A 16,923-nucleotide genomic window follows, 5' to 3' on the forward strand; every position below is an offset into this window, starting at 1 on the left:
CCTTAAGAGATCCATTAGCTGCTTTCTATCAGAATTTTACAAGATTCGTGAAAATCTGTTTCACCATTTGCCCTTGGTGTTATGTCCTGTTGCTGACAGTATGTGCTGTTTTAGGCAAATTATGTTTTTATTGTTCTCTATTATTTGACTTTTTTTAATTGTGTGCTGCTTTAGGAACATCTAGTGGCTAAAAAATGTTACAAGTGTGAGAATTAGGATTGTCTAGGACTTAAAAATCTTTAGTTCATTAATTGTATGTGTTTTCATCAAATGATTTAACTGATTTAATCAACTGATTAAAACTGCATCTGTTTGCATATGAGTAGGATACTTTTGAAGAAGAAAGCATACTCTTTATTTTTAAATGAGGCATGCATCTATCTCAGCAGGCACCATCTTAGAAGGGACAATTCTACCTGTGTGACAGAGAGCAGGGATTGCCTCTTCAAAGATGGCACCTGCCATCTGCAATTTTTAGAAGTATTTATACAATAATTAAAATGGTTGGAAAATCGGCGGGGGGGAGGAACAATTTGTACTCAGATTCCTTCCCCAAGGTCATAGCTGTGTCAGATCACGGGTCCATCTAGCCTAGCATACTGTTCACAGCGGCCAACCAGCCACTTGCCACAAGTAGGACATGTGTGCAAGAGCTTCCTCCAGCTCATGTTCCCCATCAACTGGTATACAGAGGATGCCTCTGATTATTTCCATGGACATTAGATTATCTTTAAGATAATTACTTCACAGAGATATGCAGCTATCTTCTTGAAAGACAACCATGACTTGTACTAAAAATGGATTACATAGATTCTTCTCTTAAACTCAGTTTCCAAGAATTTCAAATAATTCCACTATCTCCAGCGTATGGAAAGGAAAAAGGAGGTCTGTTATATTTCTTGATAGAAAACATGGAGACATCAAGAAGCACCTCTGTCATTGCTGATAGTTTCTTTTATTTTCTTGTTCTTAGAGACTTTCAAACACATGGCCAATACTGGGATTTCAAAATTATAAGAACCTCCAATTACTCATTTTTTCAACATTATCCCCAAGCCATTCATACTAGTATTGCTTGATGACAAGTTCCACAAAATCTAAAATACCTTAGGGAGCAATCCTTTGGCCGCAAGACAGTGTCTAGATGGCCATAGAATTTTTCAGTTTTTTGGAACCGAGGTCAGAGCCAGGCCTCCAAGCTTGGTTCCCAGAAACCTCATTCCCTGCCCCCTCTTCCACCACCTCATAGGCAGCACAGCTTGTCCCTGTCTCTACACTTGTAAGCGCAGCGCAGAGAGGGAAAAAAGGGGGCATTCTGAGGGGGAGGGGAGGAGAGTGCGGAAGCGTCATTACAACAATTTCTATGCACCGTCCAACCTCCCCGACTTCCCCTCTCGCTCTGATGTGCACTGGCTAGACAGCTGAAATTGGCTGTCTAGCTGAAAATGCAGGGCGGCTAGAGCACGGAGGAGAGGATCCTCTCTGTGCTCTGCCCATCCTGCATTGGATAATTGACCACCTCCAAGTTCGGAGATAGCTGACTATCCTCATAGGATTCCGCCCTTAGATTGTTATCTCTAAAAAAAACAACAACCCAATCCTAGGAAATATTATTTTAATAGTATACTTAACATTATTCTCCCTAACTTTTTATACAGTTTCTCAGTGTTGCATCTGAATGACTTGTCAGATCAAATAATATATTGCATGTACAAGAGGCAACTAATTTAATAATGTTCTAAAAATCAAGCATGGCAACTTAGAAGAAACAAATGAAACTCACTCTAAATTAAATCTGATTTAAATTATCTTAATTTATAGCATTGTTTCCCAATAAAAAATAGAGCAAAAAAGTCATCCTGCCTATGAAAGTTCATATCCTATGTTCCATATTCTTTTTATCATACAAACCTAATGGTATTTTAAAAATAAAGGCGCTACATTTCCCCCCAAGAAATAATATACACTGCACATTATAGGTATAAATACATGTAAATAAACCGGTGGGGTATCATGTAACAGTACTTCATTGAAGTTAAACATATGTCTATATTATATCATGAAACTGCAGTTGAAGGAAAAATAATTAGGCTAGAAGGTGCTGTATGAAGACAGACAAGGGAGGCTACAACTATATAATGAAGTTAGAGTTATTCACTCTGCTCCCACAATTTATTGGTACCGGATACTGACCTTGTTCCTTTACAGGTAAAGTTTGCTTGAAGTTTCTCTCTGCAGCAGCACTTTCAGCAGTAGCTTTTAGAAACACATCTGCAACAGTAAGCAGAAACTCTATGCTAGCACAGAGGTATGTCTCCTGAACAACTGTGTCAAGAACAGTGGAGCCATCTCTCCCCTGCTTATAACTTATATCCACCATGACTTTCTTTTCGGATCCATGTTTCATTTCTATCATTCTGAAAGACAAGTTAGTAGAATAATGTAATTCAAAAAGCATTACATTGCCCAACGGTGTCTTTTAAAGACTATTTGCCTGTTCATAATCTTCAACATGTTTAGCTATCAAACTGCATTAAAATAATGAGACTTCGTAGGAACTTTGTTTATCAAACTCTTGCCTATGCTCTCAATTACACCAATCATTCCATAAATCAGAGGTAGACAACATGTAGTGGCAAAAAAGGGGGGTGCCCACACACAAAAATGGCACTTTTAGCACTACAGAGCACTACAAGGGTCAAACGTAGCTTGAGAACAAGCTAAATGTAACCCTTTTAGAGCGACAGAGCACTATGGAGCAGTTTGCCACCAAATTTCAGCAGCAAACTGCCAATTTTGGGGGGAGCCCCCCTTGGACTGTGCCCCACATGGGGTAGCCCAAGGGGAAAATGGCTCCCAGGCCTCCCACAGTATCCCACTCCTGCAATAAAGGTTTCAAAATAACTTCTTTTAAAAATGTGCCATTTCCTGTCCCTCGATTTTTTGAGTTTTAACAACCAACTCTTGACAGTTCCTTTAATAATTCCAAACCTCTCACATTAACATTTGCTGGTAAAGAAAATAAACAGTTGTAAACATTTTGCCAGGATCCAAAGAGCTTTATTAGGCATGCCCAAGAATTTGGGTATGCCTCATGGAATTTCTGTCTTTTCATTTGGACAGCAGACCCCTATATAAGAATTCAAATGGTGCTGAAACTCCCAATAGTTTGAGAAAGACAGCTCTGGGTCCCTTGGGTATGCATAATTATTTGCGCAATTCTTTGTATCAAATTCAGGGAAGCTGGGGATCCATGGTTTAGTAATCTACAGGATCGACTACTGCAGCATTGCCAATAAACATTGTTCAAAGATTACAGCTGGTGAAAACTGCTACAGTCTGGCTTTCTTCAGGGGCAGGTAGTTCAGAAAGACAGATTATTTAACCTGTAAGTAACATTGTGGCACTGCCAATTTGAGGATAGGAAGGACACACACACGGTTCCTTGAAGAATGCCACAAGCTCTTGTAGTATGAAACACTGCCTACAGTACAAATGAGGTTGGGTTGTGTACCTGCACAGATGATCACTCAAAGTATGTCAATAATAGTAAGCAATCTGTCTTTCTTCTTCTGTGCAATCACACATTTAATGCTGTGTTTCAGCCCTTGCCCTTATGTCCAAGGGATAGTGCTTCATAGTCCTATATGAAGTTGCCCTACATAGGCCTGGAAGCAGCAGAAACTTCTGTTCTGGTTGGCTGTTGAGGAAGAGATCACTCTGGTGGAGTGACTTTTCAAAGAGGTTGAAAGTTACCTGGCCAGCTGGTAAGCCAAATGATAGTGTCTATGGCAACACCACACAACCCTTTAAAACCTTTCTTAGATCTGGAGCATGTTCTGAAATGAGATGTTTTGTTTCAGTAGAACTACAGAGCACTTTATTTATTTATTGCATTTATATCCCGCCTTTTTTCGTCCAAGGAACTCAAGGCAGCATACATGATCCTCCTCCTTCCTCCATTTTATCCTCACAATAACAACCCTGTGAGGTGGGTTGGGCTGAGAGTCTGTGACTGGCCCAAAGTCACCCAGTGAGCTTCCATGGCCGAATGGGGATTAGAACCTGGATCTCCCGATTCCCAGTCCAGCACTCTAGCCACTACACCACACTGGCTTTTAACACCCAAAGTATGGAGTGCTTGTTTGCCATCAGACTAAGATGACATGGATACCATCAGTCAGCACCTGACTGATATGAAACACAGAAACCATTTCGGGAAGAAAAGTAAGGCTGTGACATAGCACAATCGTGTCATTATGGAACTATATGAAATAAGTATCTGAATAGAAGGCAGTCAATTCACTGGCAGTCTTAAACCAGGTCCAAGGTGGCCAATCACTCAAAAAGATTTGCACATGAGCTGAATCATGACCAATAACAGACTACGTAGGCACAAGCTGTTGCACAGTGGAGTTTCACAAAGCCCTTTAAGAATCGTTTGACTAAAAGGTACATGACAGAGGAAAAATTGCCCAGTTATCCTGTGAATGCTGAGATGGTTGCAAGATGGACTTTGACTAGGCCACTGGATTTCAGATGAGTTGCACATAGAAGAACATTGTGAACTGAAGCTGAGGAAGGTAGAAAATCATGCAAGTAAACATACAGCAAGAAACCTTTAAACTTAGCTAAGCAATTCTTCTGAGTACAGCATTTCTGTGAATTAAACAGGATAGTGAGAAGATTGCCCAAAAAACATAACAAGGCTGGATCCTCCATACTGGCAGCCACAGAGAGAAGGGTTGATGATGGAGAACTTGACCATGCGACTGTAACAATAGGTGTCAAAGAACAAGCAGATTCTTTGAAGGACAGCTGAAGACAGTTGAAGGAGGGCTGGAAACCAGATTTGGGAAGGCCATCAAAGAGGAAAGAGGATACAGTCCAAGAGGCATAGTCAGTTTCTGTACATAGCTCTCAGTATCAAAAGAATGGGAGAGAAAAGGAAAAAACAGACTCTCTCTGTATGTCCTGCTCTGCTGCTGAACATGTTACACTTAGCTATGATAGGAGGTTGACAGTAAGAAGGCCTCCATCATGGGAAATTAAGTGTAGATACTTGCTGCTGAGGTTCCACTCTTAAACTATCAGTGTCCCCTACACTGCTGAGCAAGTCCACCAATTTGTTGGTCAGGCCTGTGTAAGGCCCTAGGCCTGTACCTAGCTACTCGTAATTTTAGAGGGGCTTAGATGCCCCATAATTCTCTCTGACTGTGGTTCAGAAAGCTGCTGTTTTCCCTAACACCTCTTGATTTACCAGGATGAGTCAAAGGGTGATAGTCAAGCACATTTCATACTAATGAGTAGAGTGTCTTATCAAGATGTGCCTGGGAAGCGAAGTTTGTTTGTCTTAAAGCTGAAGGTGGCTGTGCTGGAAACCAAGCACTGCTAGTCTATGCTGGGAATGAACGCTAGTTGGTGCTTGCTAGTGTCATGCTGCCTCATTGCTAACATGGATGGTATAAGACCCATTTTACCCCATGGCTCTGGGTTCAGAAAAGCTGTCTGATCCAACCACTGGGTACGCCTCGGTGCTGATTGTACTCAATAAAGTATCTCATTGTAAGTAAGCCTGGATATGATTTATCACTATCTTGGCACCTCTAAATTAAGAGTTCAAAGCCTACTTCAGTCTGCCACAATACAGCCTGCCACAAGTATAACTGTTGGGGTAATATTATGAGAAATGCACCATTCCCACAGTGTGCAAGAAAGAGTGCATTAGTTCCTGGAAACCGTTCCTCCCTGCTAGCTGATGTTGTACGTTACAACACAGAATACAATGGCAATCTGTACTATTAGCGAGAAATCTGGGGCAGAAAGGATAGTAGAGCCTTGCAGATGGGCAGGAGTCCTAGGACACTAATGTGGAGCAACTGCTCTCTTCAATTTCATGCACCACTGGTCCTCAGCCTGTTGTACTACATGCCCGTCATAACTGGAAGCATAATTGGACAGCCATCTGTCAGGGATGCTTTGACTTGGATTCCTGCACTTAGCAGGGGGTAGGACTTGATGGTCTTATAGGCCCTTTCCAACCCTAATTCTATTATTAGTCTCCATGACAGAGGCATCCATCAGATGCATGCCACCATTCTACACTAGGGATGGAGTGGGCACCTGGTTGGGGCTTGAAGCCCAGTGAGAAATCGCTGGCTCAGCCCCCTGGATGCCGTCTGCAGACCCCAGCACTTCTCCAGCTTGGCACACGCCAAGTAGGGGTGGACGAAAGGCACTTACCGTTGGTCGAAGCTTGTTCGCGGTGGGGGGGAGGCGCTTCGCTGCTCCCCCCGCGAAGTTCAGGCCGGGGGGGGAGGCTTCCCGCCTCACCCCGGCTGAAATTCAGGCCGTGGGGGAGGCTTCCCGCCTCGCCCGGCCGAAATTCAGGCCAGGGAGGAGGCTTCCCGCCTCGCCCGGCCGCAAACTCCATTGTGATTTTTTTTTTTTTTAAAAACACCCCCGTGATAGGCTACGTGACGATTAATGTAGCCTATCACGGCTAGATCTGCAAAGTCAGCCATGATAGGCTACGTTAATCGTCACGTAGCCTATCACGGGTGACTTTAAAAAAAAAAAAGCGCGTACGCTAATGGCGGCCCCCATAGGGAGCCGCCATTCACGTTCCTTATTTAGTCGCTGTAGTCTACGTAAATCTTTACGTAGACTACGGCGACCAAATAAGGAATGGGAATGGCGGCTCCATATGTGGGCCGCCATTATCCGTACGCGCTTTTTTTTTTTTTTAAAGTCACCCGTGATAGGCTACGTGACGATTTACGTAGCCTATCACGGCTGACTTTGCAAATCTAGCCATGATAGGCTACGTTAATCGTCATGTAGCCTATCACGGGGGCGTTTTTTTTTTCTTTTATTGGAATGGCGGCGGCGGCAGCTGGTTGAAAGACCGGCTGCCGCTCCCGCCCCGCTCGAACACCCGCCGAACCGCCGGCTGGACCCGCCGCCGGGAGGGACATTCGGCGAAGGTAAGTCCCGTCCCGGGGGTGGGGGTGCGGGGGGTGGGGGTGTGCGGAGGATTTCTCCCCGAAACTTGTTCGGGGGGCCGAACACGTTGGCGCTCGGCCCACCGAAGTTTCAGGGAGAAATTCTCCACCATCCCTAACGCCAAGCCAGGCAAGTGCATGGGCATCTGTTTCCTCGCCGAGCACCATTTTTCATTCATATGGCTGCTCATTCTGCTCTTTAACTATCCCATAAATGTAAATAGGGCCCTTAACGGGGCCATGTCTGCAACAATACAGGCGTTTATGCCTGTAATGTTGCTGACATGGCCCCATTAAGGGCCCCTTTAAGACTCCCTATCCTGCTGCCTCCTGCTGAGCAACTGTGCCTTCTTCTGCTGGTGCCCACTAGACAGGCATGGTTGCTTGGTGGCAGCAGGATGGGGTTCGAGAGAGAAGCTGTAACTCTACTGTTTACTGGCAATTATATCAACAGCACACTGAGATATTAGCTGAAGGTTCACATTTATCAATGACACTGAAATTTTATTACCTATATTAAATTAAATGTAATAATATCCGTGAAAAAGTCATATTTACCTCACTGCAGAATATGAAACTTTCTGGAAGAGAGAGTGAGGGGAAGGGGGACAAAAGAAAGGACCATGTATGGCAAATAAAGGGCACTGGGAAGGACGAGGAGAAACATATATTGAAGTATAATATAATAATTACAATACAACGGAAGTTCTGAATTCATATAAAGAACATAAGACGAGCCATGTGGGATCAGACCAAACACCTATCCAGTCCAGTATTCTGTTTTGTACGATGGCCAACCAGATGACCATGGGAAACCCACAAGCAGGACATGAGTGCAACAGCATAGGCATATTCCCTTGGTGTAGTGATGAGAATGTTGGACTGGGAGCTGGGAGAACCGGGTTCTAGTCCCCACTTGGCCATGGAAACTCACTGGGTGACTTTGAGCCAGTCACAGACTCTCAGCCCAACCTACCTCACAGGGCTGTTGTTGTGAGGATAAAATGGAGGAGGAGGAGGATAATGTAAGCCGCCTTGGGTTCCTTGCAAGAGGAAAAAGGCAGGATAGAAATGCAATAAATAAACAAACAACCAAACAACCATCATGTCTAGTAACTGCTGATAGCCTCATCCTCCATGAATTTGTCTAATCCACTGTTAAAGCTATCCAAGTTGGTGGCCATCACTTCCTCTTATGGCAACAAATTCCACGATGTAACTATGCGCTGTGGGATGAAGTATTGCTTTTTATTTGTCCTGAATCTCTCACCATTCAGCTTCATGGAATGACCCCCACGCTCTAGTATTATGAAAGAATTAATAATGTTCATTTACACATTTAACTTTGGATCACATTCAATATTTACAACCAAACTTGGTGGTACTGACAGTAGTGTTATGATTCACCCTGACCAAAAATTCACTGCTCTGTTTTTAAAAGGAATAACCACCTTGGTGTAGCATTCTGGACTGTCTGCCGTTTATCATCTAAAGTGCAGTTTGTTAACCGGACTGAGGCATTCATTGATCCATCTGACAACATTTTGACAGCAGTTGATATTAACAACAATTTAAATTCTGCAAGTTTCAGACGACCATCTCGTTCATCCTGAACTGGAGGCTGTTTTGAAAAGAAAAGGCACAGTTTAAATTAGCCAGAATTATGTAAGTACAATGTTTTTGCAATATGCACACTATCACTGAGATCAGATTCTGAACTTGATTAGAAGGAATCTTGAATGGAAGGAACTTATTCATTAGAACTGTTCTGAAAACTGTTGTGCAAGTGCCAGCAGAAGATTTTGTACAACAAATATTTGGAGCTGCATCATAGCGTATCCCCAACGACATGTTTCTATATAGGGTGCATATTGTTCTCCATTGAAAAATAAGCCTTAATAGCTGAAGTAGGACAGGTTGCTAACCTGTAACTGTCGTTCTTTGAGTGGTCATCTGTACAGTCACACATATGGATGATTTGCCAGCACAGAGCCTTCATCTGAACTTTCTAGAGCTGAGAAGTTTTGGCTGGAAACCCACCTTACCCCCCTCCTGCACATGCCTCAAGGGTGGTGCTTCCACCTTTCCCCAAGAGTTTCTCCAAGAGTGCCATAGCAGCACCAAAACAAAGAACTGGTGCAAGCAAAAGGACAGGAGTTACGGGGCAGGAGGATGGGCTGTGTGATTGCACAGACAACCACTTGAAGAACTACAGTTACAGGTAAGCAACCTGTCCTCATTCATGGTCTCTGGACATCACATGTATGGGTGATTGGAACCCCCTCCCTAGAGTCCAATTATGCTTTAGCTTCAAAAGACAGGTAAAAAGTTTCCTACTGAGGCAGACCTTTAGGCACGGTTAGATAATTTTATTGTTTCAAGACGAGCTGTTCTGGAAATTTAATTTACTCACTTATTAGAATAGTTGGCCTTTTGGATCAAGTTTATGTAATAGTTTTCAGTTTATTTCCATTTTAAGTGATGCATTTCATAATGTTTTGTTAATTGCCTCAAACCTGTTGACACAATTGCTCACAAGCGTCCTCTCCCAGGATGCAGCATCTGAGCTCCTTGATTTCCTGAGGAGCTTAAGGTAGGGATGTCAGAGAATTCTGCCACGGACTGAAATGGGATCGAATTCCCTTCAGTCCGTGCCACAGAATCCTCTGTGGAACAGCACCACAAGGTCCTGCGGAGCCAGCAGTCATGCGGCTTTTTTTTCGTCGTCTGCAAAGAGTCGCGGAATTTTCGTAAATAAAAACACAGTGTAGTATATTCTGATAATAAATACGTAAGTTTTTTTAAAAAATGAATTGTGCTCACCGCCTTGTTTGTGGGTGTTCTTTTTAAATTGAAATCCTCCGTCTCCGTTTACGTTCAGCCAAAACACTTCGTCTTCCTAGGGGCTTCCCAAAAGAAGGCTGTCCTAGGTGTGCCTGAGTGATAAACTCTTTATTTAAAGCAACGCTGTTTTAAAGAAAGAAAAAAACCTTTTAAAATGACCATGCCGGTCCTGGAGCAGCATGGTCATTTTAAAAGGTTTTTTTTCTTTCTTTAAAACAGCGTTACTTTAAATAAAGAGTTTATCACTCAGGCACACCTAGGACAGCCTTCTTTTGGAAAGACCCTAGGAAGAGGAAGCGTTTTGGCTGAAAGTAAACGGAGATGGAGGATTTCAATTTTTTTAAAAAGTATTTACGAAAAATAGCAATTCTTACGGAAGTTATGCAGACTCATGGAGACAGCTGGGCACCAGAATTACGGTTGTTGGTACGGATTTATCTTTGTAATTTTCGGAGTTGGAAAAAAAAGAGGCGAATTCCAGGGGCTTGTTAACGGCGGAATGGAGCACTGGCCGCAAACTGCGGAAGTCAAGCGGCACCGAAGGTACACAATTCGTACATACCTAGCTTAAGGCAATGAAGCATATGAGTAGAAGACTCGAGCAAAGATGGAGAAAAACTCAGGCTCAGTCCAGTCAAACATGGGTTAGAGCCTGTCTTAGGAACTATTCTGTGGAAGTGAAGACAGCAAAAAAGTTTTCCTTTTGTGCCTCTATTGTGTCAGCACAGTGTTGTCCAGTGGAGTTATTTCAGGTGGTTAAAGAGCTACTACATTCTGCCCCCAATGTGGTGAGAAGGGATCATATGAAGCCTGCTGTGACAAGTTTGCAAAACACTTTGCTGTCAGAATCACTCAGATTCACTGACTTGGACTTCACATGGTGAATGCAGATTCCGATGACATGACTGAGGCAACTGCTTGTGCAATTTTGATAGTTGAGTTTCAGTTTATTCAGCTAAAAGAGATGGATGAATTGCATGGCGGGGTCAAGCCAACCACATGTTTCTGAGACCCATGTCTGTCCTGGCTTATAAGAGCTTCCAAAGGGGAGTGGGGATGGCCAATTACGGGGTGTAGATTATTAATGCCTCCTTGAAAGAGGGCCATGTTCCAGCTAAATGATCAGTAATTATTACATTAATTACTGATTAATGTAAATGATCAATAATTTTAAAAAATCATTTTACCAGTGATGACTAGGTACTTTTCCAGAGTCCTGGAAATAATTTCCCCCCCAGGGCTGATTACGTTTGAACACATAGGTATTTCCTTCATTGTCTGATTATCCACACTGTAATACTGAAGAATCACAGTAAGCTTGTCAAAAAATTCCAGATAAATAAATGTATTGAGTTTACTTTATAGAAAATTATGTATTTTCCTTACCTGGTTGGAATTTGGACTGTACAACACTAGAGTCAAGGAATCAAACTGGAAGTCCAGTTTTAGTGTTGTTTTAACCTTAACGGAGGAATGCATTTCCACCACAGCAGATGTCACCACTGTTATTCCAGCTTTAACAATTAGAGCAATTAGTATTAAACACAAAAAGAATTACTATAAGAAAGAAAGCTATACAGTCACTAATGTATTGCATTTGAAAGGGACTTTTTTCCATTAGATAAATTTAATTTAGTCTTGTCATTAAGTACTTTCACTAAAGCAAGTAGCTTACCAGACCCAAAGCTGTGACGTCTGTGAGACAGAAGTACATGTGGGTATTCAGGCAATATTTTAAAATATAGAGTAATAAATGTTTTGGAGTAATCTACAGAGCTAATGTACAGCTCTTGAGGTTATTTTTCTACATTAAACAGAATGATTAGATCATTAAGAAGGAAAGTAATTTTTTAAAAAGCTGTTCAAGACGAACAGGGTAAGCTTCTTTGTACTAAGCGTGAAATATAATATAATCTGTCCAGCTGTAGCAAAACAATTTTAGCTCTCCCACATATATACAGAATCTTGCAGTCTACAAAAAACTTGACTATAATAATTATGAAATTTATATAGCAAAACTATGTAGAACAAGACCTAACAGTATGTGTGTGTGTGTGTATGTATGTATGTGTGTATATATATATATATATTCTATCTAAAATAGTAATTTTAATGTATCTTCCCTGAACAAGCATCCTAATTTCACATGAAATGTTTATCTATAATAGTTTATATAGCTATTAATTTGATTTTTTTTCTTGTAGAAAGATATAATTGGACTTTAGTTTAAGCTGTCAAAACACTTACCTCCAGAATGCTGGGAGACACTTGGAGCTCCACTATGGATACTCAGAACATCTTTTCTTTCTGGTACAGATGGTGGAGGGCCAGAACTATCTCCTAAATTTTCCTTCAAGGTCCTCAAGATAGTAGTTATGTCATCCTGACTAAGAATCAGCTTTGAAAACAAGTTGATAATACTGGCATTACTTGAGCTTCAGTATGTATGACAGTATTAAACATTATAGGCCCACTGGATGGCATAATCTCTTATGGTAAAAAACTTATTAACAATGTTCTAATAAATATTTAAAGAGAACAAATAGACCCTAAAACATGTTGCAGCATGAAGTGCTTGTGTTCATGGTTCCACTCACGCCATTCCAATTTCCCTTCCCTAAAATATTCCTATTTATTCTCCAACAGTCAGTCAACGCTCTGTGCCCACTGAGCAGGTTCAAGTCCTCACTGGGCTGGTTTTGGTGTTTTTTCTCCATTTTGCAGTTATTTTGGGTGGTGGGTGAACACACTTGTGACCAACCCCAACTACATTAATATATTGGATTTTCCCACTGATTTCTATGGGCAAGTCTGACTTTCATCCCTGGAGACTTTTAAAAATAGCTTCTCAGGACAGCCAAGTGGACAGCTTGTAAGTTTATTTTGTTTTTGTTTTTTAATGTATCCTCTGTTTGCTCCCTTACCTTATGTGTTGTTAATCTGCAATTAAACATGTTTATTTGTTAATCTGGCTTTCTGTCATGTATTTTGAGGTTTCTGACCAAGACCTAAGAGAGGGAACTACTCCCCATGTAGTCTAAGTACTTGGAAACACTACCCAGGGTTTAGATCTGGAAGAGGGGGGTGGAGGTAGAGAAAGTCCCATTTGGGATGGAACAACGTTACAGGGGGAATATTGTGCGAATGTGACCCAGGATAAGAAAACATTAAAAAGATGTATTGAAATGTCATTATTCTTTATTTTGAATCATAAACTGAGAAGTTTGGAAGGCTTGATTATTTTGGCTTATGCCCCATATAGGAAAACCTTATTTAAGTGGTTATATTGGTAATTTTGGGGTTGGAGCCAAACATTCTGTCCCATAAACAAATAGAAAGAACCCTTTCATTCACAGAAGGAAACATCTGAATCCAACCCCTTGTGTTTCAACCTCCCAGGACGCTCTATATTCTGTCTTTAAAATGGCCATTCTTGAGCAAATTAACTTCAAAGGGAGACTACAACATGAAACTGATGAAATTGCAATTCATCAAGAGGTTTAATCTATCTCTTGTGGCTTGAATTGGGATAAAGGTTTTTTTAAAAAAAAATTACATTAAATGTGTTAATTAGTTTACCAATGCCAGGATGTCTGTACTAACACCAACAACTGTTTTGTGGACAGCCACGGTCAAACTGTCATGGTCTGTACTTTCTGAATTTCATTGCCCCTGACCTCACGGTTTACTTCTTTCCCCTCCCCACAACCATGTATATATGTAGCTCAGGATAACACTTCATATATCTGATGAAGTGGACTTTAGTCCACAAAAGCTTACACCATCATAGATATGTTAATTTTTAAGGTGGCATGACTCTGATGTTTTCATGAATTATAGCAGGGGTGGGTAACTCAGCCTGAGGGCCAATTTCAATTTTGGAGAAGCTCTTGGGGACCACATTTCAGTGGTGAGCAGGGCCAAAGGCAAAATGGGTGGGATAAAAATACAAAAAAAATGCCAGCATATTTTAGCTCTTACTGCCTGTAACTAAGCCTTAAGAAAGACATTTCAAACTTTTAGAATGAGGGGGAGGGGATCCAGAAAAAATGAGAAACCACCAAATGACCAGTGGTTGTGAGAAAGGGATGAGGCCAGGAGAAGGGGGCATAGCCATCTGAAGACCCTCAGGGAGTCATATTGGGACCCCAGGAGGGTTATACACCTGAGGTTTCCCATCCCTGAATTATATATTGCTGATAAGTTACGGCATGTGACAAGCAATGGGATATTTGAAAGGCAAGGACAAACATTTCATTTTGTTCCTTTTCTTGACAATAATTGCAGCAACAGCTACTGCTATGTTAAAATAACTGCACATTTTGGCTACCTGTGTTCAGGTACTGTACAGAATAAGTTCTAAACTTCAAAAACATTTTCTAAATCAAGAACTTACATTCATTGGCTTGAGACGTCCAAATATTTTAATGTCAGGAATTTCATGATACCAAACAGCGGCCAAACTGCGTTCAACAGTAACTTCAAGATTTAATGGCTGTAATAGTTGTATTTCATTTTGTAGTAAGCCGCTCACAATACTTGATCTGTAAATAGAAATGGAAAATATTTATATTCTAATCATAGCTCACAAGATTGCGCACGCAGTTACAATGCATGTAACTGGGCTCAGGACTGCATCCTGAAATTAAATACGTAATTAAAAAGGAAACATATTTGAACTTGTGTATATAGAGAGCAATATACTCTCTGACTTGTTTTGCACAACATCGATGCAATTCCCAGATTGTTTAACCCAAGAATTGTGGGGACAAGATGAGCGTGTGACCCTCATGCTTGTCATTTCCACTTTTAATTTACAACCTAGGAACACCCCATTCCTGGGTTGTTTCATGATGTGTGAAACCACAACTCTGGATTGTTTATGGGTTTAACAAGCCAAGTTAACCCAACAATTGCATGGAGAAGAAGGAGGTAAAAAGAAAATTCAGGAACCAGTTCTTAAAGTTACAGTTCTTATCACAGCCAGCTGGGATGGGAGCGGTTCAAGTTGCCTGATGTAATGGCTGCCAGCTAGATGACAGTTGGGATGAACCAAAGGCAGCTAGTCTTTTAGCAAAGGCAATGAAATAGCCTTGCTTTTCTCCTCTCCTTATGCTCTTCAGCCTAATGGAATGGCTGCTGACAAGGTGGAAATAAAAACAGAGGGCCTTAAGCACATATAATTATGCCAGCACTGCTCCTGTGGATGAGGTGATTTGGGACAGAATGCAGGTAAGAAAAAAATATTGTACCCCCTGAAACATGGAATTAACTCGGGGTCTGGCTTAAGGACCACCATATATGTGTGCAAAGTGCATAGCTGTGGTCTGAGACAGCTCCCAGCTCCAAGAAATGTTTGACTGACATGATGGCCAAAAGGAACATTGTTGAAGGGAACAGACGGCCATGGTTTCAAAAGGAAAACTTATAAGAGCTGTTAGTACCCAATTTAGGTGGCAAATCTATGGACCTCCGGGGGGAGTTACGCAGTGCCACCTCCTTAAGGAATCACTTGTAATGATGGTGTGAAGAGACACATGCCTTCACAACATAGGATACTATTCAGAGCTCCTATTTTACATGTAATGGTAACCATGGCACTAGTTAACAAGAAGTCCCACACACCCAGACCACCTTCCTCCTTCCTATTCAAGCAAATCGTTAGGTCTGTGTCCCTATACACGTGTTGGGGTGACAACATGTTTAGATCATCCCGTGGTTGCCATGGCAGGCATGAAGTCCTGAGCCACTCCAGTCAAGGTGGGCTTATCATGAACGCTGAGATCTCCCAAATCCCCCCTCTGGTCCAACATGAGAGAAAGAACTTTATCTTTTAAAGAGCAACATTAATTAGCAAAATCTAATTTTTGTTCGGTATACACACAGTGTATACTGGCAGTATTTTGCATAGTATCTTTTCAACAATGTTGTTCATTCTAACAACTAAATTTAGGTAAATTAACTACAAAATTATCTTTAAATTACCTGTACAACTTTAGTTCACTCAGTGTGACATGCATACTGTCAAGAATAGGTGGGATGTTATATCGAAGCTTAGTTTTAACAAGCAAAAATTCATTCTTTACAGTGATCAAACCAAAATCAGCAACCAGAACATCAGTAGATATTGCTGACTGTGGGATTATGACAACAGGTGCTTTAATATTAATGTCCAATGCCATTCGGGAACTCTGCTGAGCCAATTCCTTTACACCAGTAGCTGCTTTCTCAGCAGCCTGAACTGTAGCTTCAGTAATTGCTTCCTTCGCTGTCTGAAAATTGTTTACGAATGCCTGGAAAAGTGATAAGAATATTTCAGTAACAGATGATGATGATGATGACAAACAGTCATAGGAATATTTCATTAACATATCAATGTTAAATGTTAATCCGTCATGCATTCCAAATCAATGTGTTATTCTGTCTCTTTCTCACACATAAGCACTTGAATAACAAACTTTTTTTACAGCAGGAGAAAACATATAGATATAAAGGAAGTAGGGCTGCAATGTTTAATTGATTAGATTGATTTCAAAAAGTTTAAATCGACTAAAAAGATACCCATAATTAAGTTTTTTTTTATAAATGACTCACTATGACACATGTATGCATCATGAAAAAAAGAATGCTTCTTGCTTCAGATCTATTAAGTCTAACCATATAAAATGAAAATTGAGAGAGTAAAGAAATTTTAGTTGATCAATAAATTAACCAGTGACAGCCCTAGAAGAAAATACCCTTGTGAGTACAGATGCAGTTCTACGTCTTTAAACCACCACTTTAACTGTAAGAGAATGAAATACAAAAATGACAAAAGGTATTTGAAGCAGTGACAGTACAAGAGGAGTCTAGATTCCAGAAAGTGAACCACTATATGCTTAATTATCTTTCACAACTAGACTGCTTGTTTGCTTTCTCCTTGTTGTTGTTGTTGTTCAGTCGTTCAGTCGTGTCCGACTCTTCGTGACCCCATGGACCATAGCACGCCAGGCCTTCCTGTCCTGCGCTCTCTCCCGGAGCGTGCTCAAGTTCATATTCATTGCATCCGTGATGCTATCTAGCCATCTCATCCTCT

General features: G+C 41.2%; 1 protein-coding gene across 7 annotated transcripts in view; it reads right to left on the reverse strand.

Moving 5' to 3' along the window:
- VPS13A (vacuolar protein sorting 13 homolog A) overlaps window positions 1-16,923 on the reverse strand; it is a 254,743-nt gene that overhangs the window by 103,291 nt on the left and 134,529 nt on the right. For all 7 annotated transcript variants that reach the window (XM_084834257.1, XM_084834259.1, XM_084834258.1 and 4 more), the window contains 6 exons: window positions 15,834-16,141; window positions 14,245-14,392; window positions 12,096-12,246; window positions 11,235-11,362; window positions 8,456-8,625; window positions 2,194-2,417 (listed from right to left, as the gene is read on the reverse strand). In XM_084834257.1, the coding sequence (XP_084690383.1) occupies window positions 2,194-2,417; window positions 8,456-8,625; window positions 11,235-11,362; window positions 12,096-12,246; window positions 14,245-14,392; window positions 15,834-16,141 (1,129 nt within the window). The remainder of the gene's footprint in view (window positions 1-2,193; window positions 2,418-8,455; window positions 8,626-11,234; window positions 11,363-12,095; window positions 12,247-14,244; window positions 14,393-15,833; window positions 16,142-16,923) is intronic.

Source organism: Heloderma suspectum, chromosome 2 (assembly GCF_057233095.1).
Source record: "Heloderma suspectum isolate Gila_16-S chromosome 2, 16-S_ref, whole genome shotgun sequence".
In the NCBI taxonomy this organism is placed as follows: domain Eukaryota; kingdom Metazoa; phylum Chordata; class Lepidosauria; order Squamata; family Helodermatidae; genus Heloderma; species Heloderma suspectum.